We start from the raw sequence: 19008 nt of genomic DNA, 5'->3' as shown, positions 1-19008 counted from the left end.
TTTCAGGTCGCCACGACTACTACTCCGCCATCCCTCTGCAATAACACTTTTGCTAAGTGAGTGTTATCCACTTATTGAATTTGAAATGCTGCCCCAAGGCAATCATTCACAAGTGCAGTGAACCAATGCATTGGACCACTTGGTACATTTTATCACCACGGGGATGTAGCGCTCCAGGTTAGGCCAAGGCACAGCCAAAATGAAAGCGACAGGAATTGCAAATTCGGAAATTTGTTGCTCGAACTCCCGCAAAGAAAACTTTACTGATGAAGACATCCCGGAACATAAAGAAAAAAAATAAAAGTCCTTTTCGGGACCTTTGTATATTTCTTTATTAAAAGAATTCGTTTTACATTTACTCACTACGCAGTACACATTGGTAGAAAATATAGATCTTTTTGGGCGGTTGTCCTTGCGCTTCAGACAGTTTCGTTTATTTTCTCTACCAGAAATCTCGGGTAAGATTACAAATGACCCGTAGAAGGAAAAGTGGTAAAAGGTTTGGGAAAAGGCGGTGCCAAACGACATTACAAAGTGTTGAGGGATAACATTCAGGGAATAACCAAGGGGGGCCGTTAGAAAATTAACCCGTCGCGGAGGCGTGAAATGAATTTCTGGATTAATTTACGAAAAACAGTAACTGTAAGTGAAATAATAAAACGGTTCTTTTCAGAATCACAAAAACACGTTACAAAGATAATTCGTTTATCGAGGATTATTCGCAACCAACAATTATTTTCGTCACATTAAGGCAAAGTTAGAATGTGCTTTTGGTTTTTATTTTCTTTAGTGTTATAGTGATTATTAAAATGAAAATGAAAGAATCAAGTCAATTTTGCCTAACAAAACCACATGAAAATGGTAAAAGTGCTTTAATAAAAACGAACTGTTGTCGGTTCCACGTAAAACAAATTTTGTAAAAAATATATCCGTTTAAATAAAACGGTATCTCAACTATAAAAGTTTTCATCGCGGCCATTTTTAATTAGCTTTGTTGTCAGTTTTCTTGGGCGGATCGCCAGTTTTAAATGGCGAGTAATGATTTTGGTTTTCTTATCATCTGTCGCCGCACGGTCGATTAATTCCAAAACTTTGGCACCCAAATATATCGAAGATCCGGCGCCGACCTCGGCAGAGTTTCCTTTCCGAAATAATCGATGAATTGTACCGACTGGGAACTGTCCTGCTTGAACGAAACTTTGCCTTCTCCTTAATTTTTCATCCTTTTCCGCTTCCCGACATCGTTATCACTGTTCATTAACAAAATTGACAAATGGGGGTTTTTGAGTAAAAACATCAATAACATACTGCCTCGCTGTTTCACATTCGGTTGTCTAAACAAAACGGACATTATTACGAGTCAAGTCAGCCGTGGCTACTACTTTGACAAGCTACCTTGGAAGAAAAAGCGTTGATAAATTTGCGGAATCCGGCTTTAGACGAAGCATTAAGAACTAATTTTAGTTTACAAAATCCATCCTCAAGTGTGATGGAGGATATTACTATGTCAACAATGTAAACATCCGCGGTGTCATATTCTAGGTTACCTAAAACCGTATTAATTGCTCTCTGAAAGACCGCAGGACCATTGGCCAGCTCAAAAGGCATTTTTATAAACTCATACGGACCATGCGGTGTCACGAAAGCGGTTTCTTTAATCGACTCGGGATTCGGTGAAAACCCGAAGCCATATCTAGTGACGCGAAAAATTTATTTTTTTATTTATTTTTATTTAATTTATTAAATTATTATTTATTTAAGTCGCGCATTTCAATACTTTGTAAATGTTGTCGATAAATCATAAATTTTAGCGAAGCTTGTCTATTTAATTATTTCATTGAATTTTCTTATCGCCGCCACCGCGAAATAAACGAGTAGTCGTCGGCTAGACTCGCCTAGGCTTGACTGACGGGGAAAACCACAAATGCTATAATGCGAATTTGTCCAAATCACCCGAGGCATCGGCGACGAACATTTATCTAAATAAAGCGAGAGATTAAAATGCAAGTGAATACATGGCTCAGAGATCAAATTATACACTATACAGTGTACTTACAAAACAAAACAAAATTGACAGTTTACGAAATAAAGTAGAGGTTATTGAACATGATATTACGCTATTGTTTAAGCTAAATCTAAGTAATTTTTATTTTACAATTTGACCTTTTAAAATATCTTTAAGTAATGGGCGCTGTTCTTGTCTCAAATTTTACTGCAATTTCAATTTTTTTATACTTTTTATGCTACTTAGGTAACTTTGACTTTGTCATACTTGGGTATGCTAAGTAGCTGGTTAATTTTTTTCATAATCCAAAGTGTTTTGACAACCATATCCTCAAAATAGTCGGATCTGAAGTATTGGTTATTGAATAAACTTAAAAATCATCGATAATTTTAGCTATGAGAACAATTGGGCACACGTTTTTATTAACTTTTCATGATTCGTTATAATCGCCGTATGCAATTTTCCCAGTAAGAGGTACCTAAATACAATTTTACCATGACCGCAATGATTTATTTAAAATAATTGACAACTTTATGACACATTTATGATAGGTTTGGCAACTGAATCTTTTAATCTGAGTCACTGTAAATATTATCAGATGTATTGCATACATTTAAGTTTTGAATTTCTGATTCAATTGTGACGTGTCTGACGTACATAAATTTAAGTTTTGAATTTCTGTTTCCATTGTGACGTATATAACCCACACATATTTAAGTTTTGAATTTCTGATTCAATTGTGACGTATCTGACATACACAAATTTAAGTTTTGAATTTCTGATTCAATTGTGACGTATCTGACATACACAAATTTAAGTTTTGAATTTCTGATTCAATTGTGACGTATATAACCCACACATATTTAAGTTTTGAATTTCTGATTCAATTGTGACGTATCTGACATACACAAATTTAAGTTTTGAATTTCTGATTCAATTGTGACGTATCTGACGTACATAAATTTAAGTTTTGAATTTCTGATTCAATTGTGACGTATCTGACATACACAAATTTAAGTTTTGAATTTCTGATTCAATTGTGACGTATCTGACATACACAAATTTAAGTTTTGAATTTCTGATTCAATTGTGACGTATCTGACGTACATAAATTTAAGTTTTGAATTTCTGATTCAATTGTGACGTATCTGACGTACATAAATTTAAGTTTTGAATTTCTGATTCAATTGTGACGTATCTGACATACACAAATTTAAGTTTCGAATTTCTGATTCAATTGTGACGTATCTGACATACACAAATTTAAGTTTTGAATTTCTGATTCAATTGTGACGTATCTGACATACAAAATTTAATTTTTGAATTTTTGATTCAATTGTGACGTATCTGACGTACATAAATTTAAGTTTTGAATTTCTGATTCAATTGTGTTCGCTCCTTTTCTCGACGTACTTCAAGAGTCGCAGTGTTTCTATATCGGCTACTTAAATGTGTGGTAATCGCCACATCGCTTTGAATAATTCTATTTTGGGTTTTTCATTTTCTTTAGAAGATACCACGGCATTTTGATCCTCAAAACTTCGAATTAAAACCAGTTCTTGTTTCATATTGATAAGATTTTTTTTTAAACGTCAAAAGTTTGTAAATGTTGTCAATAAATCATAAATTATATAGATGCGCATTTATTTAATTTAATTATATTTTACGCGACCAAATACGTCACATTTATTTCTCGCTCCGCACCCCCCAACAACAGTGCCGAAAGGTCACTATGAAATTTATTTGTTCTACGAACCTCTTTTTTTACCAGGGGTGAGTTTGTCAAAAAGGCACCAACGCAAAAACTACCCCTAGCGGAGGTTAAATTGCCAAAAAGGTACTAACGCCAAAAACTAACCCTCTAGCTTGAGTGGAATTGAAAAAAAGGCACTAACGCGAAAAATGCGTGCGTTCGTGGCTCGTTCGGGGCAGAGCGGGAGCGAGGCCAGCAAAGCGTTTCCGTGGAGAAAGAATTTTCCTCGATAGAGAATAATTACGATTTGTTTAAATTAAAATGTTTTAAAAATACATCTGACAATATTTACAGTGACTCAGCTTAAAAGATTCAGTTGCCAAACCTATCATCAATGTGTTTGTTAGTCAATTATTTTAAATAAATCATTTCGGTCATGGTAAAATTGTATTTAGGTACCTTTTACTCCGAAAATTACATTCAGCGAATATCACGAATCATGAAAGGTTAATAAAAACGGGTGCCCAATCGTTCTCACAGCTAGAATTATCGATGATTTTTAAATTTATTCAATAAGCAATATGATTTATCAATATCTTTATCCAATACTTCAGCTGCGACTATTTTGAGGATATGATTGTCAATTAAAAGACTTTGGATTATGCAAAAAATTAACCAGCTACCTAGCATACCCAAGAATCAAAATAAATAATAAATATTATTTACATTATTTATAAAAGTTACATAAGTAGTTATAAGGATAAAAAGTATGCAAAAATTGAAATTGCATTAAAATTTTAGACAAGACGCAGGCAAATTACTATTCTTGTGGCGAATTGGGGCACTTTTCTAGCCATTGTAAATTTAAAACTAAGAATACAAATAACTCGGATAAGAAAGGGATTGATGTTTGCCGATATTGTAAAAGACCTGGTCACGCCTTGAAAATTGTTTTCGTCGGCAAAATATACAAAGTCAAAGAATCAGGAAGGGACCCATCCGTAAAGAAACTTAAATCTCATCACGTTTTGCTCAATTCACATAATTTTAATGAAGACAAGTTAAAAACTGTGCCTATCGTTATTCGGGTTATACTGCAAATTGTTTAATTGATACCGGCTCAACGTGTTCGCTAATAAAAGAAACGTTGGTAGACAAAATAAATGTAAAGAAAATTCCGAGTGTTACTCCTTTACGATGGTTCGACGGTACCATACATAAATCATTTTCTTTTGATGGAGTTTCCCCAAATTAAAAATACGTCTTGATCTTGTTATTGTGCAGCATAGTCATTCCAAATATGACATAATCTTTGGTGAAAATGTTAATGAAAATGATGTATTTTAATAAAAAAAAGTTCAAAAAATTGTGTCCATGCTGGCGCCTACAAATCCGTTATCCCTCAACACTTTGTAATGTCGTTTAGCACCGCCTTTTCCCAAACCTTTTACCACCTTTCCTTCTATGGATCTATGGGAGGATCAAACGTAATCATTATCACCGCGTATCCGTTGGATTTTATAACCCCCTCGCAGGGCACCAGATAAAACAGATCCATTGTATCGACTTTCGCGTTTCCTTTTACGAGCAAAATATCTTCGGCGCGATTTAAGTTTGTAAAACGGCTACATTGTGGCAAATAAAACATTCTTAATTTCTTCCACATCTGTTTGCTCGTCGCAGTTGGACTCTTCCGGTTCTACTAAGCCAACCTCTCAAATTGAATCTATGGTTAATTTTCGGGTCATTCCAATCGAAATTGCATTGATGATAAATATTCCAAAATATATGCAATATCATACGTTCATATGTTTATCTGAATTTATTCTAGGTCATCGCTTTTTCGAAACAAATAAAATTAATGAAATGGTCAACTTTCTTAATGGCAATTTTAATTTATTTTTGATTCGTGATTAGACAGATGATTCTTTTAAAGCTAAGTTTAAGCTCACAAGCTTATTGGGTGACAAAAAGCTGTTTTATTGGTATTGATCCGAAAAAGAAAAACACTACGTGAAATTCTCTTATACATCGAAAAATAATAAACAAATCAACTCTCTCCCCTCCTGGAGACGCACGAAAAGAAATCAGCCGTTTTTTATCCTATTCTGCGGTCTTAGCCGGCCGCGATCATATGTGCCAATGTCGGTGCTATTTTTAGATTTTAATAAGGGTTTTGTTTTTTGCTGCCGATTTGTACGGAGATAACTTTGGCGGCGTTTTCGATATGTTTTAACAAGTCGTGCATTAATTAGATTTTGATGATGTGCGATATGTTGCATTTTGTGGGGCGTATTATTTGTGTTTTCACTAATATAATCATTAACGAAGTTTACCGAACCTATAATCTTTTTGAATTTAAATTAAATTTAAATTAACGATTCTTCCGTGCTTAATTACAAGAATAATGTTTTTATTGTTCATGTTAATCAGTGTTGGTAACTTTATTTTATACGTTTGTATAAAAAAGTGAGACGATTAGACATTAGACCAGTTAACTTATTTTATTTCGGGAAATGCTGAAGCGTGCCCCACCACTTTTCTTTTAGAGGTAGAGTAAAAGCATCTAACAAAAGAGATTTCAATTTGACTCAGATTTAAATCAGTGTTCACTCGAAGTATCATTAATGTAGAAAACGGGTTTTAAAATTCAAGATGTCAATTACGCCCTCTGGCAACTATTTCATAGCCTCGATTTACTTAACTTTTTTTAAATTTTTTTGCGTAATTGCGTAATTGATGGCAGCACAAGACAAACTATAATCATAGCATTCCACTCACTAAAGTGGACGTAGAGAGTTGAAATTCGGTAGGGCGCCGGGTAGAGCTCGACGAAACGAACATTTTTTCTCAAATAAGAATTTGCTCTATCGCAAATTTTTTGGTTTGGAGTAGCAAGTTTTTCTTGAAACATAAAATCGGGAAATCTTATGAAATCAAAGTTTCGTATAATTTTCTGGTTAAATCCATGCTATGCCATTCGACGAAGACAGTTAAAATCCATCCACTAAATACTGAATCCGCAAGGTTGGCCTTGAATTACCCTCGCAAGAAACACAAGCCAAGCGATTGACGATCGACAACAAGCAATTCTCTCACGGTACGTAACAAAAAATTCAAAACGAAGCACAAAATACTAATAATGATACTAATATTATAAATATATTACTGATTACTCAAGAATCATAAACCTAATAGGATTGCCCAACCCCATAAGACATACGTTCGCCAAAATTATTGATCGCTCGAGGTCGATTGTGACGTAAGCGAAGTCTAACGGTTTTTCTGTATTCTGTCAATGCATTTGAAGGCGTATAAAACCGTTGTATTTTGTTTTCTTTGAACAATTAAAATAAGTTAAACTAGTGAGTAGGCGCTTATGCAATAGTATTATTTTTACTACCTTACCCTACTTCCTAATAATTATTAAATAAGTACTAAAACGATTTAATGTTGACATTAAATGAAAATAACCAGTGATTATCCAAACAAAATGCTATATTATCTACTCAAAATACTCAAAGTCCATCAAAACTCGGGTCAGTTTCAGATTATTTCCATTCATTTGCATAGTAAACGCGCCAATACAGGACTTTACTACGTCACAGCCAGCGAGAGTTTTCGCATTGCGCTTGCTGACAGATTTGGCGGATTATGCAATCCTATTAAGTTTACGATTCTTGCTGATTATTGGGTTGGGGCGGTATTAGGGGAATATTATATAAATTATATAAATGGAAATGATTCACTTCTCGTCTCTTTGACCATGGTTACTCGTCGCCCAAAATTTAGTGGTCTGTGCCCTATATATATAATCTATAAACTGACGTTTATAGGTTATATTTTTACAAATTTAGTGAATAGAATTACGTGTTAGAACAGAGGATGGTTCGGTTCGTAAGGCGTTAGATCTGCCAACTCGACTTGTCGGAGGTTGTGGGTTCGATTCCTACCGGGCCTTGGGTTTATTTGTGTTTGTCCGATTTTAACGACTGGCAAAAATTGCCTAATTTATTCGTCGACATATGGAATAACCTGGGCAGTCGTCTAAGTAAAACACTCGAGCTCGTTGTATAATAGAAAAAAAAAGAATTACGTGTTCGGGACGATTAGCAAATAATCAACGAGAAAATTTTACAATTTTCGCACACAGCGTTTTTTTAAATTTCGAATATAGGCGGTAACCGGCGGCTTATCGATATTAGAGCAAAAGTGCTGAAAAAATCACCCTATAGATATGCAAAACGATATATTTTAACAAACTAGCAACTATTCTCGCACAACTGTAACAATCATAATTTGTGTTTCAATTCCAATTCTTCTGGCAGTTTCTGAAAGTAGGCGTCGATGTTTTCATCTCTCACTTCTTTGATGGAGGCGGGCTTCCATCTGGGACTCTGATCCTTATCGATCAACAAGGCCCGCACGCCTTCGCGAAAATCGTGGCCCTCCACGCATCTCACGGCCAGTCGGTACTCCATTTCCAAACACTCATTCAGATTTAAAGTTTTTCCGAGCTCCAGCTGTTTGTGCGTTAGTTTTAAACTCGTCGGCGACATTTTGTTCAACAACTGTACAGTCTCTTGGGCCCACTTGGACTCGTCTTTCTCTAGCCTGTCATATATTTCTGATACGGTGGGCGCGGAGAAGACGGCGTTTATTTGGTCAATATAGGGAGCTAGGGAAAACTGTCTATCGTCCACTTTGGAAAACTTTTCTAAAGTACCCTCAACTTCGTCACGAGTCGAGCAACTCAGAAGTGCTTCTTCTAGCGACTTCAACTCAGAACTGTTACAAAAGTGGGTTGCTACACCGGCTTTTAGCACATCGGAACCTTTCAGTCGTTGCCCCGTTAAAGCTAAATACCAGCCGAGTCTTCCGCTCAGTCTGGGCAAAAAATAAGATCCCCCAACATCCGGGAACAACCCGATTTGAGTTTCCGGCATCGCGAACAAGGTTTTCTCGGTGGCGACTCTGTAACGGCCGTGTACCGAAAGTCCGACTCCTCCGCCCATAACAATACCGTCGATCAGTGCAACGTAAGGGATTTTGTACGCTCCGATCAGGCCGTTGTTGATATATTCCTTGCGGAAAAATTCCTGTCCCAATTTTCCCCCCTTGAAAGCTGATTCGGCTACGGCTTTCACATCGCCACCAGCACAAAATGCCTTTTCGCCCGCCCCCTTAATTACCACCAGTTTCTTTTCTTTTTCCCATTTAACCAGCGCGGGATATATTTTGTCCAACATGGACAGGTTAAGGGAATTGAGTGCTTTTGGGCGGTTCAACACGAGAACTCCTCTGTCCCCAAAGTCGTTGACGATCACGTCCTGCGCTTCATTAGAAAACATTCTTCCGGCCTTCAGAAAATTGCCGACGAGATTCGGCCCTCTGGTGGAAAACTGAAACACATAAGTAAACGAGGGCCTGTGCGAATTTATAAGTATTTAGATATTTTGATAAGGCACGTCATAGATACAATGACTTGTTGAAGCCAGCTCGATGTAACAAAACGGCATATAGTCCAAAAAACGCTAGTTGTAAAAAATTGTATACCTACCATGGCAGTTAAGTATTATCTAAATCGTGATAAAAATGTAAGACAAGGTTAGAACTGTTTAAAAAGAAACGACTGGAAATTATCATCGGCAATAAAGTTTAAATTATCAGAGTAAAGATGGAAATCGCTTTTCACAACTCACCAGCCCCTGTTGCCACAGACTACAACACTTTCGTTTAGTGATCTGTGCTTGTGACGGGCAGTTTCATGTTGCATTTTCTACGTTTGGCACGAGCAAATTAGGCACGCTCGTTTAAATACGCATTTATTAACTTATGCAGTATGCAAAGCACGGAATGGCTCAACCCCAGCCGCAGTTCTGCTCGGGTGTAAAAATCACCTTTCTTCTTAATTTGTTCTGGGGCAAATTGTTTCCGCCACAGGTGCAAGAGCCGTCGATTTGCATGAAATCTAACCAATGTGGTACGTATCTATGACTTGCTCGTTTTCGGAACTAAAAGTATTTTGTGCTTTTGTAGAGGCGGTATGTTTGTGTTAACCGTTTCGGGCTGTGATTTCGAAGGAATTGGAAAATATAAATCAGATATGATGTAACGAATGTTATGTACACGAAAGTCTTAAAACGATGAATCCCCAAAAACTCGTGGCGAACAGGGTATACTACAATTTCACGAATGCTTCTTCGTACCACAAGTACAAGAATTTTTTCGTCGTTCTCCTGGTGGCGTCTGTTTTCATAGCGGCGAGCTTGCCGTTCGTTTATTTCGCCAACGACGTATCCGGTAACGATGAAAAAATTATTCTCGATAATTTGCAATCCATCCCGGAGGTGGTACTGTATACGAGAGATGATTCGCCGGCGCCCAGGAACGTCAAGTGCACTCACTGGAACTGTTTCAATATCTATCGTTGCGGCCACAGCGCCCGAGACCGATTGACGGTATACGTGTACCCTTTTAGAAAATATGTGTCCGAAATGGGAGACAGGGCTATCGCGGACGACATTTCCAAAGAGTTTTATACCATCTTATCGGCCATAGTGAATTCGAAATATTACACTTCCAATCCGCGGGAGGCTTGTTTGTTTGTTCCATCCATCGATACCCTGAATCAGGAGCGGCTCGATTTGAATTTGACGTCGAGGGCGCTGAAATCGCTTCCCTAGTGAGTAGGTTGGCAGCCGAGTGGACAAGGAGTGAACCGGCGATTTTCAGCTGGTCGAACGGGGAGAATCACTTGATATTTAACATGATCGCCGGGACGGCTCCGGATTTCTCACCGGTGGTCGATTTGGATCTGGGAAACGCGATGGTGGCGGGCTCCGATTTCGACTCTTTCGCGTTTCGACCGCGGTTTGATGTACCGCTGCCCCAGTTCAGTCCCGTGGCGAATTTGGGAGAACTGTCTGACATTAATTCTCAAAGGTTAGTGACATTCGGTAGTACCTTCGAATTTTACCGTAAATTTATTGCGGGAGCTGCTGCAATTTGATTCGGCCCGTCAGTGGGCCTTTATTTGGAAACAAAACCCAACAATTAAGTTTTGCTCCTGCATTTAAGTTAACCTGTAGAAACAGTTTCTAGTTCTAACTGCGCGTTTCCACGTAAGGACTTTACGCATCTGTTATTTTGGCTTTGTTTTATTTTATTATTTATTTAAAACGTGCACGCTTGACGAGACGTAAAGTTTTTACTTGTTCACCAATAAAGTTAGATGCTACTTACGTTACTAGAGTTTAGGGGTGCTGTATAAGCTTAGAAGCTAGCAAACATTGCGGGTTCTGAACTTAAGGAATAGTTTTTTCCTTTATTTTACTGTGCTCAAACTTCGTTCTTAATAACGTCATAGAAGTTACCTTATGAATTAAAAAAAAAAATAGCCACAAACCGTGCGGAAATCTAATAAATCTGCAAGTACGAGACAATTGAATCGTTGAATTCGAATTAACAAAGTTCGCCAACACAAAGCCAAATGTAACTGTCCTTTCTCATTTTTCCCATGTATCCGAATTCTCTATGCGGTCTTTGGAATTTTCCTAAACTGACACTATTCCCTAGATTTTGTAGATGCACTCTTTATAGTTATTATATAGATGTAACATGAGAGTAAAACATATTTTTATTATAAAATCGACATAAAACATGTTCCCTGAATTTGCAAAAGTTGTCAGTTGGAGTTGTAACAATACATCTTGTTAGAAAACATTATTTTATATGTAATGGCCCAATCTCTCTTAGGTTTATTCCCGGGAAATGCCAAAGTTCGGTTCGGTTCTTCGGTTTTTATCTTCGCCACTATGTGGCTTTATATTGGAAACTTCTTGACATTTTAAAAAATCGCTTGTTTAAATACCTTCCTGGAAATAGATGTCATTCAACATTCAATTGAACACATAAGCAAATATACCAGCAGATGTCGCAATTCAATACCATACAATAATTATAACAATACTGCCATTCAAATGAATCGTATTCCGCGTGGCGAATTCGATTTGTGGTTGTACGGTCGGTCGATCGGTCGCCGTCTCTCACTTCAGACCGGTCAGGGCGGCAGCGAGAGCGAAAAGCGTGATCGAATCGTTTCGAACAAGCGGGATTCGTTTGTTCGATCCTATGAAATGATTGATTCAAAGTGACCGAATCGATCGCGATTGACACAACTCTATTTTCCAGACCGTGGTTGGTCGTGTCCGCGCAGCTCAACATCGACCCCTATTACCTCGACGAGCTGCAAAAGATGGCGTACCGGTATCGCAACAGCTTGTTGCTGTTGGACGCGTGCCACCCGCACAAATACGCCGCCCGCTGCGACGTAAATTCCGACCGGAGGTTTGTTTATCCCCGCGTGTTGAGAAAATCGACGTTCTGTTTGATATTTCGCGGAAAGCGGATCGGCCAGATGGCGCTGCACGAGGCGATGGCCGCCAATTGCGTGCCCGTCGTAGCGATCGACGGTTGCGTTTTGCCGTTCTCGGATGTGATAGGTGGGTTCGGCGCGATAGAAACTAAATTTTACCGCCGAAATACTTACGAAAATGCTTTTGATTGATACAACTGGCATTTTAACAGTTACGAGAGTTAAACCGTATAAGGGCCAATAAAAAACTTATTGTTTTGATTCATTTATTTATAAATTTAAAAAACAATTTAAAATATAATATAATAAATTATATCACTTAATCTCTACTTAAATATATGATTTCGATTTTTATTTGCATTTTGAAGAAGTTGCAGTCAGCCTCTTCGGTGCAACTAAGTGCGGGTCGTCCTTTTGATTTTGTGTTTACCGAAATTATGCATTACAAACAAAAAAAAAACAAATACGTTTATTAATTGCATGTCCAGAAAATATAGTAAATGAATTTTAAATTTTTGTCAAAATTAAAAATAGTTTTTGGACTGACGCACATATTACTTTGCTTAAGGATCCCATTTTAGCATGATTTTTTTCCAATTGAAAAAAGCTAAGATATTTAAAACTATTAGCTGTGATTGCTGATCGCAAAAGTTTATAAAGGGTCACAACCAATCGATGTCAGTTTTGACGAATATATTCTGCCATTGATTTGTTATAAAGAAACGACAATGATTTTTTTTTAAATTTTTTTTTGTCTGTCAGTCAATAGATTCAATAATAAAAATGATGTCGTTCCCGAAAGGTAATACGCCAAATATACATATTGCAGAAAATGACTAATATGTGTTTACATAAATATAAAACACACAATAATTATTTTAAATTTGACATCGAAAATGACATTTGACGTTCTATATCTTTTTTTGATATTTACTCTTTTATATAAAAGACGACCCAGGGTTAAACCGGCTAAAGTTTAAGAAAAGCCTTTTTTGTCTTAATTTGTTTTTGGATTACATTCTTATGTATATTTTTTATTGTTAATTCTTGCACTTTAATATATATATATATATATATATATATATATATATATATATATATATATATATATATATATATATATATATATATATATATATATATATATATATATATATATATATATATATATTTTAAAATTAATGAAAAAATATTAATAACAGTCTTTGTATAACTTTTAATTTGTTTTAGCATGCTGCGCATTTCAATAAAGTATGAACCATTTTTTCGCGGATTTAAAAACACCTTCCGTGACGCCTCCGGAAGTAATACTTTTTTGCCGGTAATGAAAATTTCAAATTTTATGAAAATCAGAAGAAAGGTTTTTGAATAATTACCAATATTACATTCAGAATTAAAAGAAAAGGAAAGAAAACTATTATTTTTTTTTCTCCAATTTAAGTTAAACATCTATTTGATCCGTTCGTCTGTGGCGCGAGCCCATTCCCGCCATTTTAATCGACCCCGCCGCTTTACAGATTGGAAACGTGTCGCCGTTTTCGTCATGGAGAGCCATTTGGGTACGCTGATGGACGTTTTGCGAGGCGTTTCTCCCAAGCGAATAGAGACGATGCGCAAGGCGCTCAAATTCTACTACGACACGTACTTTTCCACTCTGGAAAAGGTCGCGTTGACGACCTTGGATGTGATCCAGGAGCGGGCTTATCCGCACTCGGCCAGGACTTACGACGACGTGAACTTGACCCCCGAAGAGGTAAACGAAAACCCGTTGTTCTTCCCCAGCACCGCGTCCAGGGCTTCCGGATTCACGTCCGTCATTTTGACGTACGATCGCGTGACCAGCCTGTATACGCTGATCGAGCGGCTCGCCAAGGTGCCCAGCCTGGCGAAAATCGTCGTCGTATGGAACAACCAGAAGAAAAACCCGCCGCCACGTGAGTAGATATAACCTCACTTTCTACAGGCCGCCCTATTTACAAATCGATATCCAAAATTACGAGAACTTGACCGGACTCTATAAATATTTCACAGATTTGTAAATGGTTTTTCAGATTTCAGTGATTTTGAAAAATGAATTTTAGTTTGTTCCGTATTTAAACTGTGAAGAGTCTACAACTAACACAAAAATGGTTACTCAGGCGCATATTATATTTTTTCAAATTCATTTGTTCACTTTATTTTAGTTTGTAAATGATTTTCCAGGTTTTGAAAAATAATTTTTTGTTTATATGGAAAATTTCTAAATTTAAAAAGTGTGAAAGAATACCGTCAATAACGTAAAAATAGTCATTTAGACACACATATTGGAATTAAAAGAAAGTAATTTGTTTATTATTTAAAGATGATTTGATCAATAATTGCCAATTGTTTTCTTGTCAAACGATACAATTTCAACGTGGCCGAACAATATTTTAAGCCGCTCGATCGCTGACTTTCATCTAGTTCTATCTCGTGCTACTTTTTCCTACTTTCGTACTTAGCGTTTCTTTTTTACATTCATTATCTTCCCACCTTTGTCTAGGGCGCCCCGATGGTCTTCTTGCGATTGGTATACCTCTTTTAACGGTCTACATAACTCCATTTTCTGTTTTGATCTGTGGGGGTTAGTCATTTTCTTTATTTCACCACTGAGGATCTTGTACGGGCCCACATATTTTCCTGGGAACGTTACTCGCTTTAGACATTATTTGTTTCGTTTATCTGTGGGGCCGGGCACCTGAATTCTTTCGAACGATCCTCCAGGTTTATTGCTCGGGAAGCGGTTCGCTCTGCACCGGCACCGGGACCGGGATTAAGAGTATTACGAGTCGGTGTAGGAATAGGAATAGGAAATAAGTTTGTGTCTTTTTGAGTTTTTCTTCGGTCCAATTTTCTCTTCACTTAGCCCGAACCCTATCCTCTTTCCTCTCTCTTTTATTGCTGTATAGCTAAAAACGCGTTTCGGTTCGGCAGCGGCCGATTTTCCGAAGATCGAGAAACCGATCAGCGTGATCCGGACCAAAGCGAACCACCTGTCGAACCGTTTCTACCCGTACAAAGAGATCGAGACGGAGGGCGTGTTGCACATCGACGACGACATCGTGATGCTGACCGCGGACGAGGTGGAGTTCGCGTTCGAGGTGTGGCGCGAGTTCCCCGACCGCATCGTCGGCTTCCCGTCGCGCACCCACGTCTGGAACAACGGGACGCGCGGCTGGCGCTACGAGTCCGAGTGGCTCAACGAGATCTCGATGGTGCTGACGGGGGCCGCGTTCCTCCACAAGTACTGGAGTTACTTGTACACGACCAGGTTGCCGGGAACGGTCCGCGATTGGGTCGACGACAACATGAACTGCGAGGACATCGCGATGAACTTCCTGGTTGCGAACGTGACGGGGAAGCCGCCCGTCAAGGTGACGCCCCGCAAAAAGTTCAAGTGTCCCGAGTGCACCAACACGGAGACGCTGTCCGCCGATTGGGGTCACATGATCGCGAGGTCGCAGTGCGTCGACAGGTTCGCGCGGGCCTTCGGTCGGATGCCGCTCCGGAGCGTCGAGTTCCGGGCGGATCCGGTACTGTTCAAGGACGCTTTCCCGGAGAAGCTCAAGCGGTTCAACGATATCGGCAGTCTGTAACGTTCGGGAGGACCGGTAGGTAATCCCGGGGACTTTGTTTTGTGTAAACCCGTACCCGCGGGAAATAAAGAAACGGAATGGAATAAATTCGTTGTCTATTTTCTCTACGACGCGCGTTATATTCCGGTGCGAGAATTTTTTCAACTTTTTCAGTTCCGAGACCACCCTAAATGCCTGCCGAATTTCAACCCGTGTGCTTTAAATCTCCCACCCACCGAAGCTCCGTTACAGAGAACAGACAGGAAATAATATATGTTTTTTTTTCTACTAATCGTTTTTATAGATTTTTTACATAATTGCTGCTTTTACAAATTGCTGACAACCGGGTTCGTTTCGATTGGAGGTAGTATTGGTGGACTAATCGCAACTGGGAAAACCGTGCCTATAAGGAATAAAAGAAACAGAATGGAATAGATTTGTGGACTATTTCTGTCCACGACACGGGAGAACAGAGAACAGACAGAAAATAAAAGATGTTTGTTTTTCGACGCGGACTCGTGTTTTTCGCAGAATTGGAAAAGGTGGAACCGATAGAGTCTCAGAAGTTTGACCCTTTTCAAATTGCTAACAACTGTTTTTTGTTTACTCTAGTAACTAACGATCTTAAAGTTTTTTTTCCTCAACCACGCCATTCTCACTTTTGGACAACGACATTTACTGGATTTGTGTTAAATTGGGTCACCTTTTGATAACCCCATATTTATTTCGCACGACGCGATTATAATTTAATTATCGCGTTAATCGCACAATCGGCCGCTGATCGAATACGGAAACCGTTTGTTCGATTTCTCGTTTCTCCCGTCGCCGCGTAATCAGTGGCGACCCCGGAGTTTTTTGTCGCGCTCGTCCGGGCAGGTTTGACCGCTTCGCTAATCGCCGCGGCTTCCAACTAGCGCGATATAATTGTCGCGTAAAGAGCGCTGCTCTTCTCGGTAATTAGAAGAGAACCGTCGTTATTTATTACAATTACCACTTCCCGGTTCCTGTTTGGTCGCAATAGCGTTTAAACGTGCTTAAAAATGTCGCGCCGCTGCCGCTGCGCGCGGATTTGATCGTCCATGCTTCCAAAATGATTTTTGAATATTTTTTTACGATAAAATGACAGAAAGGAAACTGAAAAAGCATTTTTACTTCCGCCCTTCGCCACAGATCACTCAACAACCACTCTTTTCTGGGCTATTCGATCATCTCCTAGCTGTGTTAACGCGTACACTAGAATTAATTTCAAATCACAAATCGAATCGATAAAATACACGCACTATACTTTTGACAATTCCCTTAACCGACGACACAATTTTTAACCGAAACTTTTTTCGCAATGGTTCCCTCCCTTTTTTCTACTCTGTGATGGCGCACCTCTTCCTCTTTTCTGCCATTACACCTCGAGTTAACGTAATCTGTGATTTAAGTAACATCGCTCCCGATATATGGTGCGACTCGGAATTAAAATGTAGCAATGAAAGATGCCGCGAACGCAATTTTGATTCTCGACGCGTCCTACGCATCCCTCTTGTCTCGATTATTCGTGCTTATCGAGAGCATTTCGAAAGATAAAATATAAGGAAATCGAAATGGCTACGAAAACGTCTTTACTAGTAAGCGAAATGACCCGCACAACCACCGAAAAATGGGCGCCCGACCCGATCGGAGGAATTCTGAGAATGCATCGACGACGAAACATCTCCCGTCCTCCGAGTCGCTTAAGATTTCAACCACGTAAGACGTATTTATTCGCGAAGCGATCGCGGGAGAAAAAAAGCCTTAAAAATATCCAATTAGCTGCCGTAATGCGTAAGATAACGTGGGTTTTTCTTTCTGGTGGCGCGACGACGGATAAACCAACTTGCAACGATGGCCGCTTTTTCCGCTCTTAACATACAAAAACGTTGACGTGTATGCAGAAGAACGTCACATTTAGCAAGCATTATTTTAGTAGAGAGACCACTATTCTAAATTGTTAACACAAGATAACTAAATACTCCTCGGAAGAAAACGACGCGACTAAATATTAATTTCGAAGGCGAGTTCAAATCAATCACCGCAGGCGAAATTAGGCAAAGCGTAAGAATTTTAGAAACTGCCTTTTCATGAAAATGAATCAATTCCAAAAAAATTGTGACTCGGAGAGTGAAGTATGCGCTAACTGCACGAAGATATTTTGACCACCTTCTAACCAACTAACCAAAAATAATTGGAACCGAGGGTGACTCGGTTAGCAAGGCGTTATAACGGCCAAATCGACTTGTCGGAGGTTGTGGGTTCGATTCGCACTGGGTGGCTTGGGTGTTGTAATCGTAAAAAAATAAATATTTATAACTTATAACTTGGTTGTAATCCATATAATAAATTGAAAATTGCATTGTGACGGCGCTCAATTTCGAAAAAAAAAAGCATCGGCGTTTCGTAGCGCCCCGATTATTATGCCAGACGGCACGGCACCGCGCGACTAAATTAACTCGCATCCCGATCGCTTTACCGATCATTAAAGCAAATGCCGATATACGGCCGGCACCCGTATTTGTTAATTCTAACGTAAACACCGGGCCTCGAACCGGTTCCGCCGCCGCTTCTTATTAAGGCGTTATTTATATGCGCCTTTTTCAATAACAAAAGAGCCTACTTGTCGATATAAAAATTTATGTGAGAAATTTTTATCGTGCAGCGTATAAGGATTCCGGATAGTTATTGTAAACTGATTTGCCCATCTGGCCCGAAGATTAAGGCGTCTATCGCGCCAAACCCACGGCAGGCAAAAGAAGCGGAACCTGACATTAAACGAACAGAAGAAGAACTAACCCTAGAGTTTAAAAATCGATTAGAAGTTAGGCAGTTTGATGAAAATATTAATCAGTATATTGGTTATTTGAATTATTTAAGGCGTAAAAGGTGTTTTTGTCAATATGCTTGGATGCGGTATTTTTACTTCAGCATTTTCTGAAAATACATCTAGATCTCACTAAACGTCCTGTAACAACGAGTTAAATGTGTGAAAATCGCCGTTTAGAAAGAAAATGAAATGAAAAGTGAATGGTGACTTTACTTTATAACCTGGAAAGGCGCCTTAATTAAAACAGATTGGACGAATCCATCACCCTCCAAGGCAAACGGATAGCAAAAAACTGCCACATCCGCTACCGGCACGGACTATCCGGGCCCATTCGGCCTTCGACCGACGTGAAACATAAAAGCAGCGGAACCGATAACGATTACACTTTAAAACATTTACTAAACACTTAGGACACTAAATCTATACAATGGAAACCGATGTTAAGTTTTTAGGGACTATTACAAAGGATTCTGTCGGGAGCGAGCAGAGCTT

General features: G+C 38.7%; 2 protein-coding genes across 3 annotated transcripts; one reads left to right on the top strand and one right to left on the bottom strand.

The window, feature by feature from the left end:
- Nucleotides 1-7941: 7941 nt before the first annotated feature.
- LOC132701023 (3-hydroxyisobutyryl-CoA hydrolase, mitochondrial) lies at nucleotides 7942-9446 on the bottom strand. Its single transcript, XM_060668651.1, has 2 exons — nucleotides 9259-9446; nucleotides 7942-9100 (listed from the first exon to the last, which is right to left on the bottom strand). The coding sequence occupies exons 1-2, from the start codon at nucleotides 9259-9261 to the stop codon at nucleotides 7991-7993; spliced, it is 1113 nt and encodes a 370-aa protein (XP_060524634.1). The 5' UTR covers nucleotides 9262-9446; the 3' UTR covers nucleotides 7942-7990.
- Nucleotides 9447-9536: 90 nt separating this feature from the next.
- LOC132701022 (exostosin-2) lies at nucleotides 9537-16043 on the top strand. Of its 2 annotated transcripts, XM_060668650.1 has the most exons (6): nucleotides 9537-9681; nucleotides 9738-10383; nucleotides 10434-10643; nucleotides 11892-12202; nucleotides 13593-14009; nucleotides 15028-16043. In XM_060668650.1, the coding sequence occupies exons 2-6, from the start codon at nucleotides 9845-9847 to the stop codon at nucleotides 15687-15689; spliced, it is 2139 nt and encodes a 712-aa protein (XP_060524633.1). In that variant the 5' UTR covers nucleotides 9537-9681; nucleotides 9738-9844; the 3' UTR covers nucleotides 15690-16043. The 2 variants fall into 2 exon arrangements, with proteins under 2 accessions (XP_060524633.1, XP_060524632.1); XM_060668649.1 differs by lacking the exon at nucleotides 9537-9681 and having other exon boundaries at nucleotides 9696-10383.
- The last annotated feature ends 2965 nt before the right edge of the window (nucleotides 16044-19008 follow it).

This window comes from Cylas formicarius, unplaced genomic scaffold (assembly GCF_029955315.1).
Source record: "Cylas formicarius isolate icCylForm1 unplaced genomic scaffold, icCylForm1.1 PGA_scaffold_4__25_contigs__length_36172078, whole genome shotgun sequence".
In the NCBI taxonomy this organism is placed as follows: domain Eukaryota; kingdom Metazoa; phylum Arthropoda; class Insecta; order Coleoptera; family Brentidae; genus Cylas; species Cylas formicarius.
Note: the sequence above shows the minus strand (reverse complement) of the source record. Positions and strands in the feature narration are given on the sequence as shown.

What these genes read in the sequence shown, in the direction of transcription:
- LOC132701022 (XM_060668650.1), top strand. Translation starts at nt 9,845, where the DNA reads ATGAATCCCCAAAAACTCGTGGCGAACAGGGTATACTACAATTTCACG. An exon ending in GCGCTGAAATCGCTTCCCTA is followed by an intron (nt 10,384 to 10,433) that starts GTGAGTAGGTTG and finishes GGCGATTTTCAG; the next exon opens with CTGGTCGAACGGGGAGAATC. An exon ending in GCCGTTCTCGGATGTGATAG is followed by an intron (nt 12,203 to 13,592) that starts GTGGGTTCGGCG and finishes GCCGCTTTACAG; the next exon opens with ATTGGAAACGTGTCGCCGTT.